General features: G+C 37.6%; 1 protein-coding gene across 1 annotated transcript in view; it reads left to right on the plus strand.

Annotated features, from left to right (window-relative positions):
- The window catches only part of LOC129086821 (septin-7-like), a 51,634-nt gene extending 29,875 nt beyond the window's left edge, over positions 1–21,759 (plus strand). The window contains 4 exon segments of the mRNA XM_054593540.1: positions 20,452–20,932; positions 20,934–21,000; positions 21,002–21,116; positions 21,119–21,759. Of these exon segments, the coding sequence (XP_054449515.1) occupies positions 20,452–20,932; positions 20,934–21,000; positions 21,002–21,116; positions 21,119–21,759 (1,304 nt within the window).
- The last annotated feature ends 439 nt before the right edge of the window (positions 21,760–22,198 follow it).

Below are 22,198 nucleotides of genomic sequence, written 5' to 3' on the forward strand. Positions count from 1 at the left end.
GTCCAATAAAAACACACTTTAGATTTGTGTCATCTTTTTACTATTTGCAGATTGTCACTAGCCCTTTCTCATTCAGTTTTAAACTTTGTTAGTCAATTAAAATCACCCATGTACAAAGTTTCCTTTTTCTTAGCAGTTTCTTGTTAAATACTTTAAACATAATAATGTTACTGAAATTACATTTCTTTTTGTCCTGAAACATCAAAGAAAAATTTTCTAACTTCTGACGAGAATACCAAGCAACAGTTATTTCTCTTTATTTCAACTCAGAAATGAGGTTTAGAAGGAAAAGCACCAGAAGATGATATAATTAGATGTTCTTTCCTTTTAATGATGAGCCATTTGTTTCTTATTCTGGACATTTTTTCTTCACACACAGAATAAAGTAGTAAGAAAAAACTTTGGAGGTGTTTTTAAAGAAGCTCCATCTCTATGTTTCACAGAAGTCCTTGATGATTTTATCTTCCAAAATCATAGAGAGCATTTTGTTGTCATTATTTTTAAAATTCAACAGAAAATGGCCCACATACTTGCATATGCATAAGCACACTCAAGTAACAAATACACACAATAAGCTCATTGCATATCCTCTACTGCTGAATGCCATACTATCTACACACATACACGGATATATTAAGCCAAAATCAAATGCATGTGTGGGTGGAAAAACTTTCTTGCAGTTCCCTGCTCCTCTTGAGTCATAATTAGTTGACTGAATAATTGCTAAAGTTCTTAAGATCTTAGTTGACTCAAACTTTATTTTATATAAGAATAACATAGTGTGCTTGTCAAAACAGATCAAATTTCCAGGTCCCCTTGAGAAAATTCTAACTTATTTTATCTCTTTTGGGATGCCCCAACACTGAAACAAGTGGTCTGTGGACTATAATTTGATAAACATTCTCCTCGACATTTTGCCCTCATTTCCAAAGGCTATTTATAACTTCTGGAAGGAAATTGGCTCTTGCAATATTCTGCTACCTGAAAAATTATCTGAAAAGTCTTCCTCCAGAATCTGCCCAAGTATCACCTCTTTGTGACAGTTTCCCAATTGTCCAAGGCACAATCTATCCATGCGCTAGCACTAGTAGTAGCAGTGATCATATTAGCAGCATACTTCATGTATGGTCAATGAGTCATTTCTTAGGTAGATTCTGACCAACTGTCAGAGTCTCAAGCAGGGCAGCAGCAGGCACAAGAGCTAGAGTTTCCTCCCAGGGACAGTAGCTGCTTCTGACTTCTTTTCTCCTTCTTCCTATTCTCATTCATTGTTCTTTTGTTCTTCCAATCCATCCACTACCTGTATATCCAACATCTTGTTTGAAATATCAGGAGTGGTTACCAAACTTTTCTTCGTTAATTGACCAAAATCTGACCTCAACAATGACCTAAATTTAATGTTTTGAAAATGCGATATTTTTCTTGGCATAATTTACAGAAAGGATTCCACACCCTGTCACCCAATAAAGTCAATAGGGTACTCCCTTCTCAAGGGCAATGAGCAAGGTATTAGTGACCTACAGTTCTGCATTTTTGACAGGAGCCCCAGTATCCTTGAAAAGTCCTGCGGCAACTGTCACTCATATATGAGGAATGACAGTAGACGATCCTGTTATTATACTGGACACTCCTAATTTCAATAGAGCCAGGCGTGAGTGCTTAACTGGCAAGTATCATTACTAAGGCAAGTATAATTACCCTAATGAGTAATAAGGACAAAATGGTGATCAGAATGCTTTGTCACATAGGGATCTTTGTGGATGACTAATTGATTATTGTATTTTTATGAATGAAGTAGATTAAAAAACATATATAATTTATATGTTTTTATATATTTTATATATATATATATATATATATATATATATATATATATATATAATGAGGGGGGAACCAAAAGAAAACTGAAATTATCTTCTGAAAGACAGGCCCCTTGTAATACAGGCTTCCCCAGCTAGCTAGGTGAGTGTTCTAGGAATCCATCTGTGCCAGTGAACAAGCTGGCATTGTTGTGAGAGGATGTGAGAGGCTTCAGTGAATTTTTTTTAAGACTCTTTCAACATGTTTGCCTATTTCATAATGGGTAATTTTTGAGCACACCTGCCCACGCCGCAATGAGTGTTCAGCAGTTCTTGACCAAAAACAGCATGATCCCATGACCCCACCCTCCCTATTCACCTGATCTTGCCCCAAATTACTGTTTTTTGTTTCCCAAGATGAAAAAAAAGTCCTCAAAGGAAAACATTTTGCCAATGTGGAATAGGTGAAACAAAAAACCACAGAAGCACTAAAAGACATCAAAGTCGACGTGTTCAAAAACTGTTCTGAGCAGTGGAAAAAAATGTCTCGATAGGTGTATTGTATCAAATGGAGAGTACTTTGAGGGTGACTGAAGTTTAAACATGTAAGAATAAATACACAATTTTTATCAATAAATTTAGGTATTTTGGGCTCTCCCCTTGTACATAGTCTAGATCTGATGAGCAGAAACTTTGAGGAGTCATGGCCTCTTAAGCCAGTTCAAAGACCCAGGGTTCCCTGAATAAAGTTGAGGAAAGGTCACAGCGAGGAAGAGCCTTGCTACAGTGTTACAAAATATATTCGGTGACTTTCTCTAAATATTTTCCCCAGAAGAGTCTTGACCCTGTTTACTATGATGACTATACAGAGGAGAAAGGGTAGTAATCTTGATCATCTGGAACTAGACATAGGCTCTGAGTTCATCCTGACTTCTTGATACCCAAAAACACTTCTATTATCTGCCTGACCTAATAGGTGGTTATGGAGGTCACGTGGTAAAAAGATGGGCTCAGTGTGGGCTCTCTGGGTCTATAAACCATCCTATCTTTATTTTCCTAGTTCTTGATTGTGCAGTCACAAGAGTCATATTGAAAGGATGACAAAAATTTTCCTCTGGTTTCCTGATAAATGCAATGATGGCTATAAGAAGGACCAATGGTAAGTTCTTCATCTACCTACACCTATTAGAACAGTAGACCAAAAGCAATTCTACATCCATGGAGGAATTGCATGAATAAGTGCCACCATCAAAAATTTGAAAGGCTATGTTTTGCAGTTGCCATCATCACCTTATTTGACCTGTGCAGAAGATATAAGACTCTTAGATAATGACATAAATGTAATAAAGTGGTGATTTTAATATTAGCTATTTTCTAAAGCTAATCAACACAATAATACTTTTATTATTTATATCATTTAGCAAAGGCCACTATAAGTAGTTTGGTGTACATGACAGGAACCTCTAGGCTACGTTAACTTTTAGCTTTCTATCATAATCCAACACTCAGTTTGAAATCCCATGAAACTCCACAAAGACCAGCAGTGGTCGGTTTAGCCTTTCACGTCTCTCTCATGCTGACTTTCCTGCTTCCCTCTAACACATTTAAAGACCCTTGTGATTACAGTGGCCTACCCAGATGATCCAGGATAATCCCTTAAGATCAAATAATTAGTAACCTTTATTCCATCTGCTACCTTAATTCCCTTTGGCCGTGGAAGGCAGCATCTTCACAGGTTCTGGGGACTAGGATATAAACATCTTTGGGAGACAATTATTCTGCCTACACTAAGGCCTTGTGGCCCAGCAAATTCAACAATGCTTGAAGTCCTGTGGCAAATTAGGGATGTTCTATGAAGATTCTGGAAGTCCCCATTAGAGAATCAGAGCAGAACTCCCTAGGATTTTGGAGTAAAGCCATGTTCTTTTATGCATATAACTACCCATTGACAGAACAGCTCCTGTCTTTTAGTGAGTCCTGTTACAGATGAATGTCTAACCAAAAGATACTACATGATCCAGCATCCAATCTATATATAATGAATTGAGTGCTGTCTTAGCCACAAAATTCATGAAGTTGGCCATGCACAGCAATATTTCATCATCAAATAGACACAAAATTGAAATTGAACAAGTCCTGAAACACAAGTAAAATTCTCTCAAAACTTTCTCTTGCTTCTCTCTCAACCCACAAGTACTGCTTTATAGATTATTCCATATAGCCAATTGACTAAGGAAGAAATATCTTGGGGCTTGTTTACAGATACAGTGGCATGACATGCTGGCACATGTTAGAAGTGGGCTGCATGAAAGTTGCCATGGAAGGCAAACCATCCTAGTGAGTAGAGCTTCAAGAAGTCTATCTGGCTGTCCCCTATACATAGACAGAGAAAAAGCCTGATGTTCAGATCTTCAGTGATTCATAGTGAATGCCTCTGGTTTAACCAGGTAGTCAGAAATTTGAAAGATACACAACAACCTGAGTGGTTATAAGAAGGTCTTAGGAAGAGACATGTAAATGTGTGACGCAGAATAAGCAAGAATGAAAGAAAGTCTGGGTCTCATGTTAATATTCACTAAAGGCCGTCTACTATAGAGGAGGCTCTCAAAAATCATGAGGACAAGATTATACAGCCTATAGGTGAAAACAAGTCCTTTTTCCAGCCACCACAATGCTTATTCAGCATACAAAGTGTACACCATAATAAGTAAGGAGAGCCCAACAACATGTACTTCCCCTCACTGAGGCTATTTAAGTAACTACCCCCAATGAATGCTCTACCTACAGTTATGTCACATGATAAGAATATATGTGCTCGTCTGTACTGTAGTTCTTCAGATCTTCTGTGTCCAGCCTCCCCCCAATACCTGTGCCCACTATGCCTGAGTTTTTCCATCCCCTGCAGCTAGCAGCCAGGTTTGGAAGTTGTTGAGGAGATTTAGAATTTTGTACATGACAGTCTTGGGGAGTTGTTCCCACCATAGCATACACAGTGAGACCCCATATTTACTTACTCTATTTATCAATATGACTTTCCCAAAGCACTATTATTTATTCCTACTGCACCTGTGCAGTAATGCTGTCAGAGCATTAAATGGTTCTCAGAGGTTTCTCAGTGTGGCTAGGTCTGCAAGTGTGAACGCTGCTGTTGAGTCATGTGTATATGTTTCCTGTTTTTAAAATATACATATAGTGTTAGGAATAAATTAAAATGTGTGTACTTACATTTAAAAAAAAAAAAAGGACAGCACAAAACAACGTGGATCCCTCAATATGGGATCAGCCAGAAACCTAGTGGCAGATTAATGACAATAGATCCTTTTTATCAGGGCTCATTCACAAGGGGCTGTATAATGTAATGGGTTGAATAGTATCCCCCAAAATTCATATCAACCCAGAAACTCATAATATGACTTTATCTGAAAATAGGGTCTTCACAGTTGTAATTGGTTAAGGATATCTCAATGAAATTATCCAGGATTTGGGGCAGGCCCTAAATTAAATGACTGGTGTCTTTATAAGAGAAGATAGATATAGGAAGAAGATAGAAATTTGAAGATAAGATTCATTGGAGTTTGAAGATTAGAGTTCTATGACACAAGCCAAGGGCCATCGGAAGCTGGAAGAGACAAGGAAGGATTTTTCCCTTGAGCCTTTGGAAAAGGCATGGCCCTGAGGTACCTTTATTTCAGACTTCTAGCCTCCAGAACTGTAAGAGAATAAATTTTTATTGTTTAAAGCCGTCCCATGTGTGGTTTTGTTTTGGTAGCCCTATAAAATTAATACAGTACCTTATTTATTATCATGGTATCTCATACAACATAGCTTCTCACCAAGGAGCTCATTTTACATCAAAATAGTGTAACAATAGACTCACATCCAGAAAATCCCCTATCATTAACATGGTGTTCCTGCAACTAGAAGCAGTTGGTGTGAAATAATAGTAGACCAGCCTTTTGATGACTCAATTATATGAGGGGGAGATGTTGTCCTTCACGGTATGGCATATATTTGAACAGATCACTAATGCAGAGTAGGGCAAAAGTAGGTTTACAGTTGTATGTGAAACAGTTTATTCTTGTATTGTTATTTATTAATTATTGTATTATATTCCATACATACAATGGTAAACCTAACTTTGTCTCACCCTGTATATCATGCTGTCTTGCCATGACCGTAAAAGACAACTCATGGAACAAAATGGTGGAATTGATAGTGGCTCCTCTATTAACCCTAATAACCCACTAACAGAATTTTTGCCAGTCCCCTATAATATTGGTCTCTGATATTTTACAGGCATTCATTCCCAGGAGAGAAACAGTTCCACTGAGGGCTTCAACAAATAGTTCAATTGTGTGAAAAGTTGAGACCACCACCCAGGCAGTTTAGGCTTCTCATGTCACAGAATCAAATGGCAAAAATGGTAGTTAATTATTTGTCAGAAGGAAATTACACTGCCATCACACAGAACAAGGAACACTCTTTGGGAAAATTTGGGATTTCCTAATGCTTCTCTTACGATTTACATTCCAATACTAAAAGCTAAAATAAGACAATAGCAACCCAGGAAAGAAAATTAGTAGTGATTCAGATACTTCAGTAATAAGAGTGTATAATTTTGACCAAAATGGAGACTGCCTCAGAGCACAGAAAAAAATGAAATGTTAGTGGAAGAAGAAATGTATAAATCTACATAGCCTTGTGAGAAATTACAGAAATGATGACTATAACAACTAGAAATATTTTACTTTTCTTCCTTGTTTTTTAAGTACATATATTTGTGTATATCAACCAATTTTACTGTCCCCTTTCATCCCTATTTCTTTATTCAAAGAGAATTTGTAATAGGTAACTTTATAATTTAACTTGTAACATATGAAATACTCTGGAAGAATTATTCAATGAATTAGAAGCAGAAATTGCATCACTATTTATTTTAAAATATGCATTAAATCAGACAGAAGTGGAACCTTGTATGGAAATTAAATGTGTATAGTAGGAGAAAAATGGATGCTGAATAGCCAATAAAGTGGACAGTGTCAGAAACTTGTGTCTCTGCTGTCAGCTGTTATTCCAGCCCTTCTTTGCTCTGCTAGGAATAATAGGAATTGTGGAAGCTTGAAAACCACATATCCTTGTCTCACTTGTCCGCTGGACTCCAATTAGATTCTGCCAATAAAAGGCAACATGAGATAATGAAAGGAGAAAGAGGGGAGAAGAGAACCTGTCTACAGTTATTAATAATACTTTGGCAGCAAAAGCAGTATCTACAGAACAGCAATGATGATAGCATTGATGGAGGTTCTAGCCCCGGTTGAGAAAAAGAGGATTTCCAGAAACCTTCAGCAAATTTGGAACCAATGGCTACAGAGTCTCTAACACTAAAGCAGTATGTGCAGACATATTGATTCTAGCCCAGAACACTAGGTGTGCTTCTTTACCCCTGGATATCATCTTGATTTGTGTTTTCTGCTCCAGTTCCATTCTTCCTCTGTTTCGCTCTCCCAGTTTTTCCAACAAATGTGTGTAAATTCTCTATATTAAATTCCCTGTCTTTGACACACCTAGAGAGGCTTCTGTTTCCCTGATTAAACTCTATTATACCATTGCAGCTTTTGGAAACCTGTCAGCCCTCCTGGTGTAACTTTAAACATTAGAAGTTACACATCCTACTTTTCACAGGCAGCTTGACTTTAGCTTTTGAGTTTCTAGATTGTGGAAAATGCCAAAGAAGATTAAGCTATTTATCCCCCAGGTCTGTACCTGTGAGAAAGTAGCATTGTCTATTTCGAATGTGCCCAAAAGTCCTTCTTCTGGACCTTCACTCCTTTATTTCAAAAACTTATTTTTCTTAAATTTACTTCATTTTTCACCAATTATTTTTCTAAATTCAAGAGTGATCATTGTAGAAAAGATTTCCATAGTGACACATCCAGGTAGCCATCTATTTATCTTTGCATCTAGAGCAGGTCATAGTGGATAGGAATAAAGACACTGCAGTCAAACAGACCTCAGTTTGAGCCCTAGCTACATGGCCTTGAGCAAATGAACTTCTCTAAGCCTCAGTTAAACGATCTGTATAATAGGGTTAATAAGTGTATTAACCCTATCTCATAAAGGTGTTGTAAATAAAGAAGATAATGAATGCAAAATAATTAGCACAGTGCTTGGCTGGTGCCATTACTTATAATGCCTGTTATATTATCTGTATAATATCAAGACCCTTATTGTTGAATATTTAGTTTGTTTATATCATTTTTATTAAATAAAGCACTGTTATGATAACCCTTACTGCTACATTTCTTCAAGCATAAATTTATTATTTTCTTTTAATTAATTATTTATTATTTCTTCCAGGAGGTTGTGACTCTGAAATAGTTAATATGTGTAAAATAGTTAATAGCTCAAACATACCAGACACTAAGTGTTGTTAGGCATGCATTTTCCTCCATCTTTCAGTGGAACTAAAATTTTGATTAATTTTTTGATTAATTTTTAAGTACTGATATTCTATTTTTTAACCTTTTTGATTGCGGAAAATGACTTTCTTATAGTCTTTCCACATGAAGGTCACCATGAGTCAGTAATAATTCTTTAATTTACAACCTTTCCCATGCCCTCCATACTCTGTGGATGTAATGCCATTGTTTTCAGTATTTTGAGTACTATTCAATATACCTATTCCATTCAATTTTTTAAGTCTCTTTTTAATAATCTGCTTTTTTGCTGGTGGATAAATGCAAAAAGGTTACAAACAGGCCATTTTCAAAAGAAAAAAGAAAGTATATAAAGACAAATGGGAAAATGTTCACTTTTATAAGTAAGCACAAAAAGTGAAAATTAGAATAACACAATATCCTTTAGCGTAGCAAGTTACCAAATATTAAAATAAAATTACACAATTCTGTGGCAAATATTTGGAGACATTCACACTCTCATTTCCACAAGCGAAAATGCAAATTAGCATATCTTTTCTGGCACATAGTTGGCAATTTTCTATATCCGTTAACCATATAAACCTACTTTTAGTTATTTATACTAAAGGAATGGCTACAGATCTATAAAAATGTTTTAGACATAATAATTTTTATAATATTTATGTCTAAATATTACCCAGATTCATTACAACATAAAATCAAAAAAACCACATACATATCTGACAAAAATAGAAAAAATATATAAATAATAATACATCTAATCACAAGATTGTTAAAGAATCATTAAAATAGAATAAAATAGATATACTAGTGTGGATCAATGTCTTGATTATATAATGAAGTGAATAAAGCAGTTTCCAAAAACAAAAGTTGATGTTATCTCCTTTTGTTGAGGAAAAAGAAACACCTTCATCTGGTAGATTCCAAAAAAGCAAAAATAGTTACCTAATGTAGGAATGGGAAGTTTTTGTTTAGTTTGTTTTGTCTATTCTTACTTTTCTAAAATTAAATTATGTCATTTATATAATTAAAAAATAAAAATTGCTGTCATGGTGAGTTATACTATTCATAATTAGCATATCAAAGTCTGTCTGGAAAAAGTCCAGCTGTTGTTAACATAATGAGAACAGTTTGCATGACATCAATGTAACCTGGCAGCCAAGGAGAGTGGACTGGAATGCACATACATGAACAGTGAAAACTTCACTGTACTAGTCAGTGGTGGCAGTAGACAACATTGAGTGAGCATGTGTACTCTGTGGCTATGGCATTAAAAATGACTGAGTGACTAGAGCAATAATCTGCACCAAATTTTGCATTAAGCTTGAACATTCTTCTGCAGAAACTATTCAGATAATTCTGAAGGATTTCAGGGACGATGCAATGAGCACAGAGTAAATAAAAGTGTGTCACAGATGCTTCAAAGATGGTTGAGAATCTGTTGAAAGTGATCCACACTCTGGATGGCCTGAAACAAGCAAAACACCTGAGAATGTTGAATGTATACAAGCTGCACTCAACAAAAATTGGCAACTTACAGTGCAGAAACTAGAAGCTTATCTGGGGATTCCAAAAACTACTGTGTCTGAGATTTTGATGCAGGATCTTGGCATGAAACACATTGTAGCAATATTCATTCCATGGCTTCTGTTACTAGAGCAGAAGGATCATTGTGCTGCAGTTGCTAATCACTTAATTCAAGCCACTACCAAAGAACCAGATTTCCTCAAGAAGGTAATAGCAGATGAATCATGGGTCTATGGCTATGATCTAGAAACAAAGGCCCAGATTTCCCAGTGGAAGTTGCCTTGTTCTCCACGCCTGAAGAAGGTGCAGCAAAATCGCAGCAAAGTTGCAGCAAGGTAGGGAATGTGTTGTCCATCACGAGTATGCTCCTCCTGGCCAAACAATTTAATAAAAAGTACTACCTCAATGTTCTTCATTGGTTGAGAGATGTGATACAATAAAAATGGTCACAGCTATGGGCAACTTGTGATTGGCAGCTTCATCACAACAATGCACCCACTCATTCATCACATCTTGTGCAGAGTTTTTTGGTGAAACATCAAATCAACCAGGTGATTCAGGCCCCCTACAGCCCAGACTTGGTTTCCAGCAACCTCTGCTTTGTCCCAAAACTAAAATGACCTTTGAGAGGGAAGAGATTTCAGACCATCGATAAGATTCAGGAAAATACCATGGGGCCACTGATTGAGATTGGGAGAACTGTGTGAGGTCCCAAGGTACCTACCTTGAAGGGGACTGCGGCATCATTGTCCGATGTATAGTGTTTCTTCTGTATCTTCTTCAATAAATACCTCTATTTTACAAAAGACATTGATGGCTACTTTCTGGACAGACCAAGTATATCAAGATGTTTTTTCTTTTTTAATATATTTTCAGTTTACCTGTAAGGCTTTATTTCCTAGGGAAAATGTGTGCTTTTAAAGCAAAAGAGATTGCCATAAATTATTTCAAACCTTGGAGTATTACCTATTTGACAATTTATATATTGATACCCTTTATCCATAGAACTGAAATGTCTATAAATCTATGCTGAGTGACATGACCAAATGAAGAAAGAGACAAAGGAGGCCCATTCTATTCTTATGATGAATATGATTATGGTAGCAATCATGGACATATCTGACTTGCATTTGCTGTGCAATACCTTCATATAACAAATTAAAATTGTTTCCTCAAGAAAAAAATCACAGGGTAGTTTTCATTATATTTTCATAAAGGCAATTTATCCAAATCATTTGGGAAAACATATTAAAATAAAATAATGACAGAAAGAAGATAAGCAGTAGATAAAAGCAAGGAAGGAGACTAAAGTAAAAAAGTATGGGTCTTCACTTGATCTTTGCCCAAAAATCAATACTATTTGATAAAACTCTGTACCTTCTGAGAGGATCTAAATTATGTAAAGTATTGCTCTGGGTTAGAAATCCAAATCAATTCATACTTCCACTCTTTATCAGCACCTTAAGGATCCATATGCTAGTTTAGCCAGTTTCAATAATGCAAGAATCCAGTGATCTATGCTAAGAGGGAATTTTTTTTCCCCAGTCGAAGCCAGCACTATTAATTTTTCAGCATCCATTATTGCTCTAATGAGCCATTTCTTATCATGTTTAGATGGTCTTGGTATGGGATTCCTATAACTTAGAACAATAATTTAAATACTAAGCTAGATAAAAACAGTTAACCAAAATGAAATATAATTTCTCACACATTTGCTTCCATTTTTTGTCCTTTTTGTTTTTGACAACACTTATATGGTCTAGGCCAAGTAAAGCCCACCACTGAGGAAATTATAACTCAGCACCCTACATATACTATCAGATGCTGAACTTCCTAATTCCAACTCTTTCTTCCTTTGGTGAAATTATGCACTAAAATACTGAATTAAAATGTTATCAACAATAGACTCTATGTCTGTTTTAAAGATTAAAATTTCAGCAGAACAAAGAAAAATGTTAAAAATGAGTTGTGAATTTTTGGAGAAAACAGTACTTTAATCATAGTAATCATAGTAAACAGTAATTTAATCATAGATAGTAATCATAATAATCAAAGATTGATTTTATATATATACATATCCTTATATATATATTTAAGGAACATCCTTAAATCAGTGTTGTTATACTGAAGAGGACTCAATCTAAGGTGAGGGAAACTCACACTGTCTTTTCTGATTCAGCATCCATGTTTCACAGGAAGATAGAAAAAAATTCTCGCAGCACATTACCACAAACATCCTTAACCTGAACAGTCAAAACCTTGGGGTAAGGAGAGGCTACAAGACGAATGAAGAGCAATCCTCTTGAAACTCACAAACACTCCTACAAAACATACCTAAATATAAAACTAAAAAATTAAAATCCATAAAAAGAAAGAACATAAGAACAGCTTTGAATATCTCCTCCCCAAAGCTAAATTCCAGAATATAACAGTACAAATTTTTTTAGAATACATTATTTTGTCCCAAGACTCTATAACTAGTCGAGTCATTCTTTAAGTGAGGCCCCCTCTCACAAATATTACTTATCTTTGTTCTGAAGGTTTTACTTGATGTGAAAATATAAGGGATGTAGGCAGAACCATAAAAGTAACTATACATGATGAAATTGTACAAAGTAATCTTTGTTCCATTACCTTTAAAATTTTTGGTCAAGACATTAAAATCTCACTTGCTGTCAGTTATAAGTTTATGAGAATAGAAAATAATAAAGCTAATATTTATTTAATACAGTGTAATTTAAAACATTAGCAGTATTGAGAATTAAAATGTTTTATTTATTTATAAAAACCTTATCAAGTTTCAACAGCCCCTTCTCATTGTATAACTTACTATACAGAGCAAGCATCGTCTTTATGTTTTGATAAATTATGTTCTTTTATGACTTTGGATCATCTTCCAACATTTCATCTTTTGTACTTTCAATGTCATAAAAAATCTCTGAGTGTTCCTATAAAGTTTTTTCTCTGTGTCACCTCCTCTAGGACATATTTATCCTTCCCATGACATTTTCTTCATTTATGTCAGTAAGTTGGCCTTCACTAACATGCTCTGGCTGCACATCTAGAATCACTGGAACAGCAACAACATCTGCATTGCCATGATCAATTATTTCTTCTCTAATTTCATTTATGTTCGATTCACATTTTACTTCCAGTGTTATCAGTTTTTGTTTCTTTGCTACACTTAAATCTTTGCTGATGAAAGAGAGCCACTTCCTTCTTTCAATTATTCATTCTTGTAAAATGTCACATGGGTTTTTCACAAGGAGACAAGAAAACAGGCTAACTATATGTTCTGTTGTCTCTGTGTGAACTAACAGGTACACAGAGACAAATCACTAACAGTCTGTGAAAGAAGTGATGTGATTGGCCACTGTTCATGGTGTGCACCTATTGTTAGGTAGCAATTGGTAGACTACAGAGCTAGCAGAAAATTTGTACTTTAGGCAATTATAGTTAATATCTCATTGTCACTGAAATTTAATCTGTGTTATCTGGGGACTGGTGTTATTTAACTAAAGCATGGTAACTGGCTAATACTATGAGTTCAAATCAAAAGAGTAAATTGAAAATTTACAGCTATTATAAATCTGGCAAGATAAGAGATAACAAGATAATTTTATAAAATTTAATAACTGTCCTAGGTTGTAACAACCTCTTTTAAGATTTAAGAGTAAATGATCAATTTCACAATAGCAGCATGATGTGAAATGTGTAGAATGACAGATATTGTAAACCCGCTCACCTAGCACCCATTTTTATACCCTTCTAGCTTGCCTCCCTGTATTACTGAGACTAGAAGCCTTAAATCTACTTGTTCCAGCCTCTATTGCAGGTAAGCTTTGATAATGTGGCCTGGTTTCCCCTAAGGAGAAGCACTAAATGAAGCCTAGGAGAGAAAGTAAACAACTCCCATGAGGCAGCTGCTGGAGGCAGGAAAATCAGATCTTCTGGCAATCTTGGTAGCTAAGGAATTTTATCCCTCCAGAGCACCCGTGGCAGGGTCTCAGGCATCCAGAATGTGTCAGAGGTGCTGCCGGCAGTGACACATGAGCAGCATGCTTCTTCTAGAATGGCCCCATGCTGTGGTCAGGCAGGTTCCACTTGGCTGCTTTCTTCCTGCATATCTGGCATCTAAACCTGGTTCTCTAACTTTTCCAGAGGTTCTGCAAATAACTCACTCTTTTATTTCAATAAACAACCCTCTTTCTGCTGACACTTATTGGAGGATTATGCTGTCTATAAGAGCTCTGAACAATACACTCAGGGATACAGTTACCAATAAACATAGAATCCATACTATAAATTTTTACTGAGTTTTCAGCAAAATGGGAATCAATGGGGCATTCCTCAACATAATAAAGGCCATATATGAAAAACCTACAGCCAATATCATACTCAACGGGCAAAAACTGAAAGCTTTCCCACTAAGATCGGGAATACGACAAGGATGTCCGCTCTCACCGCTTCTTTTCAACATCGTATTGGAAGTCCTAGCCACAGCGGTCAGACAAGAGAAAGAGATAAAAGGCATCCAAATAGGAAAGGAGGAAGTAAAACTATCATTGTTTGCAGATGACATGATAGTGTACATAGAGAACCCTGTAGACTCTACCAAAAAACTCCTCAACCTAATAAGTGAATTTGGCAAAACAGCAGGATACAAAGTCAACATTCAGAAATCAAAGGCGTTTTTGTACACCAGCAATGCAATAGAAGAAGAAGAAATCAGGAAAAATATACCATTCGATATAGCACGAAAAAAGATAAAGTACCTAGGGATAAATTTAACCAAAGACACAAAAGACCTGTATGCAGAAAACTATACAACATTGAAAAAAGAAATTAAGGAAGACACAAATAAATGGAAGCATATACCATGCACATGGATTGGAAGAATTAATATCCTTAAAATGTCCATACTACCAAAAGCAATTTATAGATTCAACGCAATCCCTATTAAGATACCAATGACGTATTTCACAGAAATAGAACAGACATTTCAAAAATTTATATGGAACCATAAACGACCTCGAATAGCCACAGCAATTTTGAGAAAGAAACACAAAGTAGGAGGGATCACAATACCGGACATCAAACTCTACTACAAAGCCACTATACTCAAAACAATCTGGTACTGGCACAAGAACAGACCCATAGACCAGTGGAACAGAATAGAAAGCCCAGAAATAAGCCCAGGTCTCTATGGACATCTAATATTGGACAAAGGGGGCAGAAGCATAAAATGGAGCAATAACAGCCTCTTCAACAAATGGTGTTGGGAGAGCTGGATGGCTACATGCAAAAAATTGAAATTGGATCATCAGCTTACACCATACACAAAAATAAACTCAAGATGGATAAAAGACTTAAATATAAGTCGCAACACCATCAAAGTCCTAGAGGAGAACATTGGCAGGAAACTCTCAGATATCCCACACAGCAATTTTTTCACTGATATGTCTCCTAAAGCAAGGGACATAAAGGAAAGAATAAACAAGTGGGACCTCATCAAAATAAGAAGCTTCTGCACGGCTAAAGAAAACATCAGCAAAATGAAAAGGGAGCCAACCATTTGGGAAAATATATTTGCTAATGATACATCAGATAGAGGTTTGATCTCCAAGATATACAAAGAACTCACTCGACTTGACTCCAAGAAGACAAACGATCCAATCAAAAAATGGGCAAAGGACCTGGGCAGATGCTTTTCTAAGGAGGAGATACAGAGGGCCCAGAGGCATTTGAAAGGATGCTCTGCATCACTAGCCATTAGAGAAATGCAGATCAAAACCACCATGAGGTACCACCTCACACCGGTCAGAATGGCCATCATAAACAGATCCACAAACAACAGGTGCTGGCGAGGCTGTGGAGAAAAGGGAACTCTAGTCCACTGTTGGTGGGAATGCAGACTGGTGCAGCCACTATGGAAAGCAGTGTGGAATTTCCTCAGAAAGCTGAAAATGGAACTGCCTTTTGATCCAGCGATTCCCCTGCTGGGACTATACCCTGAGAACACCAAAACGCCAATACAAAAGAACCTATGCACCCCAATGTTCATAGCAGCACAATTTACAATAGCCAAGTGTTGGAAGCAACCTAAATGCCCATCAGTAGATGACTGGATCAAAAAATCATGGTACATATACACAATGGAATACTACGCAGCAGAAAGAAAAAAAGAAGTACTAAACTTCGCAACAGCATGGATGGAACTGGAGAGCATCATGCTAAGCGAAATAAGCCAGGGGGCGAAAGACAAATACCATATGATCTCACCTATAAGTGGAACCTAACCAACAATGCAAAGAAGCAAGGCAAATATGACCAGCAACACTGAAAGGAAAAGAAATCAACAGAGACAAGAGGGAAGGGGGGGCAGGGAAAGGGAAGGGAAGGGGAAAGTCAAGGAACATATAGCAAGGACTCATGGACAAAACCAAAGGGGAAGAGCTGAGGGAGGGAAGGTGGGAGGGGGCAAGGGAAAGAGGCGGGGGAAGGCAGAGACAAATGTATTTAAAAAGTAAATAAATTAAAAAAAAAAAATTTTTACTGAGTTTTATGAAAATGAAGACATTAATAAATGGAAACCGCATGAGACTTCTTTTGCTGTGTAACAAAGCACCACAAAGTTAGCTGCTTAAAATGACATCCATTGACTAGCTCAGTGACCTTTGTAGGTCAGAAGTCCAGATATGACATGGCTGGATTTTCAACTCAGGATCTCACAAGGCCAAAATCAAGGTATAAAAAGGCTGTATTTTCATCTGGATCTCAGAGTCCTCTTCCAGGCTCATTTAGGTTAATGACAAAATTTAGTTCTTTCCTGGCTATTTGTCAGGGGGTACTGCCTACTCTAAGAGGCCACTCCCTGGTCCTTGTAATGTGGCCCCTGTCCATTTTCAAAGCGAGCAATACAGAATCTCTCTCATATGGAATACTTCTCCCGCCACTGCCCTGAACTTTAAATCTCTCTTTCAGGAAAGGCCCAAGCCCTATTAAGGGCTCACTAGATTAGGTCCAGCCCACCTGGAAAATCTCCCTTTTGATTAACTCGAAAGTCAACTGGTTAGTAACCTAATCACAGAAGAGATACTGCCTAACATTCCCTGGTCCTGCTCACACACAAGGCTCTCTGCCTAACACACGTGGGAGCCCTAATAACCCTAAATTAGTTCATAAGGACAATGTAAATTTTATAACAATCCTACCAGAATGTTTATAGATAACTTTAAAAGACACTGACTTTCAAATTTAAAAAACATAGAAGTCAGAAACATGCCATCAATTTTTAAAAATTAATGGATTTAATAGATCAGATACAAATTTATGTTTGTATTGATGTGAAATTTTCCATTTCAAAGTCATTGTAACTGAGAGGGCTGCACTAAAACAGGAATAAGGGGAACAGGTCATTGGAACAACAAGAAAAAAAACAATGGAAAGACGAGAGAGATCAAAAATAGATCCAAATATTTATAAATGGTTGCATATGATTTAGGACTTCTGTCCAATCCATAAGAATGGATTATTTATTAAATGAGATTGGTGAAAGTGCTTAGTATCTGTTTAAGAATATGCCTACTTTACATTACACACTAAAATAAAGTCTATTTAGATTTTAAATATAATCCAGAAAATCATACTATAAAAATACAAGAAGGAAAATAGGTGAATATCTCATTTCTGAGTGAAGAAGAGAAAAAAAAATACAGAAAAGTACATATGTATGATGACAAATACAGATCTTTTTGGACCCCAAATGACCACTTAGCAGGCAAGCAACAAAAGGTTGCAAGTTTTATGAGATGCCTTAATTGTTCTTTAAAGAAAAATAATTAACAAAAATGGACAATTTATCTTAAGGAAAAACTAAAATTGCCAGCAAGCTTTTGAAAAATGTTCAGTCTAACTATTAATCAATCTAATGTAGTTAGTTAAGTAACAATGAACCATTTCTTTTTTTTTTTTTTTTTTGCCTTGCAAAAATGAAATGAATTTAAAATATGTAGGTAAATACATCCTCCTTACTAACTACCAATGAACATAACCTTACTCACTACCCATGAACATAAAAGCTGGTGATGTTTGTGAAAAGCAATTTGGTATTGCTAAAGACTTTTTAAAAATGTGTATACTTAATGTCTTCAAAATTCTACTTATGATTATTGGTAGCTTGTTATGTTTATACAGTCAGCAAACATTTATATAGTGCACTACCTCCCAGGCTCTGTTTCAAGAACTTGGCAAATATTGACCATTTAACCTCATGAGACAGGTATTATCATTTTCCCCATATTACAAATGAGGGAAGTAAGACACAGCCTGGTTAAATAACTCACTCAGTGTTGTCACACAGCCACTGAGGGGGAGAGCCGGCATTTGTGAACCCTGCTCCACAGACCAAGCTTCTCAACTCTGTGCTATACGGCCTCTCGTACAATCTATGAAATTCAAAATGAGTATTCCCAAAAGTTGTCACACAAGAATTATCCCATCAGCACTTATCTTTATAAGGCCCTCTTCACAATGTTCTCCTTCAGCTAAAACTAAACTTTCTGCTCTCTCACAGGAAAACTTCTTGAAAAAAGTTGTTCACATATGTTGTTTCCTCTTCTTCACCTCCCATTTCTGACTGGGCTCAATCCGACCTGGCTTTCACACCCACTACTTTACCAAAAACATCTTCTTCAAACTCACCAGTAAACTCCTACTGCAAAATCCACTAGGCACTTTTAGGTCTCACCTTATATGACATCTAGACAACATTCAACAAAGTCAACCCCTCCATTCTTCTTGCTGTACTTTCCTTTTGGCTTTTCCCTTCCCTTTCAATTTGTTCTCATTTCCTTCCTCTTATTCGAGCAATTTCCTTATCACTTTGCTTGCTATGCCTTCTTTACCCCACTTTTCTCCCAACACTCTCTCCTTTGATGATTTTAGCCTTTCTCTTGCTTCAAATTTCATTTATGTGTTAACCACTCCCAAATTTGTTCTACATCCCAAACCTTTTCTCTGAGCTCCAGACTCACTAGTCCAACTAAGTATTTGGCAACTGTAATGATTAGTATCATGTGTCAATGTGACTGAGCTAAAGGAAGCCCAGATGGCTGATAAAACATTATTTCTGCATGTGTCTATGACGGCGTTTCTGGAATAGCTTAGCATTTGAACTGGTGAACTGAATAAAGCAGATAGCCCTCCCCAATGTGGGTGGACAGTATCCAATCCAGTGAGGGCTCAAAAAGAATAAAAAGATGGAGGAAAGGCAAACTCTCTCTACACTTGAGCTGAGATACCCACCTTCTCCTAACCTCAGATATTGGAGCTTATGATTCTCTGGCATTCAGAGTCAGACCATGATTTACACAAACAGCCCCCCAATTCTCAAGCCTCTGAACCTAGACTGAAGTATATCACTGGCTTTCCTGTTCTCAGGCTTGCAGATGGCAGATCGAGGGACATCAGGGCTTCCATAACCCAATGAGCTAATTCCTATAATAAATCTCCTCTTTATATCTACATATCTATATCTATGTCTACATCTTTATCTATATCAATCTCCTATTGATTCTGTTTCTCTGGAAAACCTTGACTAACATAGCATTTCTACCTGGATGTGTCACAAGCCTATCAAAGCTAAATTGTCAAAAACAAAAGTCCTGAATCCAACCCCAACCCAAATATTTCTAGCCAGTCCCCTTCTAAATCTTTTTCCCCCATTACTGACTATATCACAGTAAATGGCACAGACATCTACCCTACTGTTCAAGGCTTGACGTTAAATGATGCAGGAGGTCCAAGCCAGGGACCTCCACTGGTGTTTGTGATATTCTGAAAAAACCACCCAGAGGACCAACAGATGTGGAAATGCTGGGGACATGCTCTTTCCCACTCCCGTTACAGGGGAGTGCACCAATGGCATCAGATGGCTGAGAGAAAAGGCCACACCCTGCCTCCAGCCTCAGTGCTACTTACAGGGTTAGGAAGAGAGTAGTGTGTGAAAATTCTACACTTTCGTAGTAAACACGGGAGCCTTGACGCACAGGGACATTGAGAGGGCTGGGACAGCCAGAGACACACTGTTCTCCTCGTTCCTTCCGGCTGCTGACCAGTCAGCCACCTGTTCTCTGAGGTGGTGGAGGGGCCGTGTCCTGAGTTACTCCACAGTTGGCAATTCTCTACTCACTCCTTCCATTCAGCCACAATGTCCTAATCATTAACATCCTAAAAAAATGTTTAATCATTCACTTTGCTTCATCTTCACTGCCACTTCTCCAGCCCAAAGCATCCCATCTCTCCTAGGCCACTGGGATAACCTCCGAGATAGTTCCCCTTCTGCCGTGCTTGGCCCTACAATACAGCCCCCACGGACCGAGCAGTCAGAGAATATCAGTCATCTGCTTAAAACACATCAGTGGCTTCTTGTCCTCAAAATACAACACAGACTTTTTAATCCCAGGCCCTGCAGAATCCCGTTCTTTCCTGCTTCAACAATCTCATCCTCGTGCCTACTCCCTCTCTTTCATGACCTTCCTCGGACATAATGAACTGTTTCCGACTTTCACATGCTATTTCATTCACAGGATTCTCTCCTGGCTCTTTTCATTCTTAACCTCTCAATTTATATGTTATTCCTCAGCACAAGCCTCCCTAACCCTAACCCCATCTAAATAAATCAAAAGCAAAAACCTCTCGCTTTAACCTTAGAGGCGATGTTGAAGAAACGTGCACAGGGGCCCCAGCCACCTCCGACCCCGGAAGTGCCGGATTTCGCCCCCACACAGAAGCCCTGCAGGCCACGGAGCCGGCGGCGAGGAGGGAGCGAGTCACCTCGCAAGATCAAGCCAGCGTCAGTTTGGCCGAAGCCTCTTCAGAGGAGGTGCGGGGAGCTGAGGTGGGGGAGGGGGCGTCGGAGGTAGTGGTGGGGCGCGGAGGAGGGAGCGGGAGCGGGCGAGAGCCAGGAGGTCCGGCCGCTGTACGCAGCGGGAGCGGAGCAACCACGCCGGCTGCGGCGCCGCGGAGCTGGGGCAGGCGACTTGGGAGAATCGGCGACTGCGCCGCTCCTAGGCTGGTCCCGGAGGGCGCAGGGCTGTCTGTCGGTCACGGAGAGATCGCCGCTGCGGAGCGGCGTGTCCGCAGCAGCCCCGTGGTTCAACAGGAGAACCCATGTGCGATTTGCAAATGTTGCAAATCAAGCATACAGAAAATCAGGGAAGAGAGGGGCTGAATTCCCAACTTAGGGTTGTGGTTGAATCGGAACTGGGGAAGTCAACGTTAATCAACTCATTATTCCTCACAGATTTGTGTTTTCCAGAGTATCCAGGCCCTCCCCATAGAATAAAAGACTGTAGGTGGAACAATCCCAAGTTTTAATCAAAGAAGGTGGGGTTCGCACAACAGTTGATACCCCAGGATCTGGAGGTGCAGTGGATAATAGTAGTTGCTGTCAGCCTGTTATCGACTACATTAGTAGTCAATTAGAGGACAACCTAAATGCAGACGAGCGAGTGAACAGACATCAGATGCCCAATAACAGGGTGCAGTGTTGTTTATACTTCATTGCTCCTTCAGGGCATGGACTTAAACCATTAGATACTGAGTTTATGAAGCGCTTGCATGGAAAAGTGAACAGTATCCCACTTATTGCCAAGGCAGACACACTCACACTGAAGGAGTGCCAGCAGTTTAAAAAACAGATAATGCAAGAAATCCAAGAACATAAAATTAAAATATATGAATTTCCAGAGATAGACGATGAAGAAGAAAATAAGCTTGTCAAAAAGATAACAGACCGTTTACCTCTTGCTGTGGTGGGTAGTAATACTATCATTGAAGTTAATAACGAAAGGGTCAGAGGAAGGCAGTATCCTTGGAGTGTTGCTAAAGTTGAAAATGGTGAACATTGTGATTTCACAGTTCTAAGAAATAGGTTGATTACCTTTCCTACATTTTCTTTTTTTATTATTATTAAACAGATGTATTCAATTTAATGCAAGAAAACATTTTACTATTGTACAATCATATTCTGGTGATTTGACTGTGACTGTTTACAAGATATTCCAAAAGAAAAGAACTCTGAAAGCTTTTCACTGAGGATAAATTGCCATAATATGATGCAAACTATGCTTCTCTATGACAATTATAATATAAAAGTTCCATCCAATGCAGCATATACAATAATGTAATTTAATCTAACATAGTTCACCTTATTTATTTTGACACTTCCATTGTTTGAAAATACACAAGAAAAAAAAAAAAACTATGTGCTTACAATGAACCTAGAGCTTTTTTTAACAGCTTTTTTTGTTTTTTGTTTGTTTGTTTTGGATTCTTTAAATATACGTTATTCTCATTTAGTGCCTCCTTTAGCCAGAATCTCATTACTGCTCATTTTTGTAATAACATTTAATTTAGGTATTTTCCATATGT

This window comes from Pteronotus mesoamericanus, unplaced genomic scaffold (assembly GCF_021234165.1).
Source record: "Pteronotus mesoamericanus isolate MK-2021 breed Mesoamerican mustached bat unplaced genomic scaffold, CSHL_Meso_final scaffold_45, whole genome shotgun sequence".
NCBI classification, from domain to species: domain Eukaryota; kingdom Metazoa; phylum Chordata; class Mammalia; order Chiroptera; family Mormoopidae; genus Pteronotus; species Pteronotus mesoamericanus.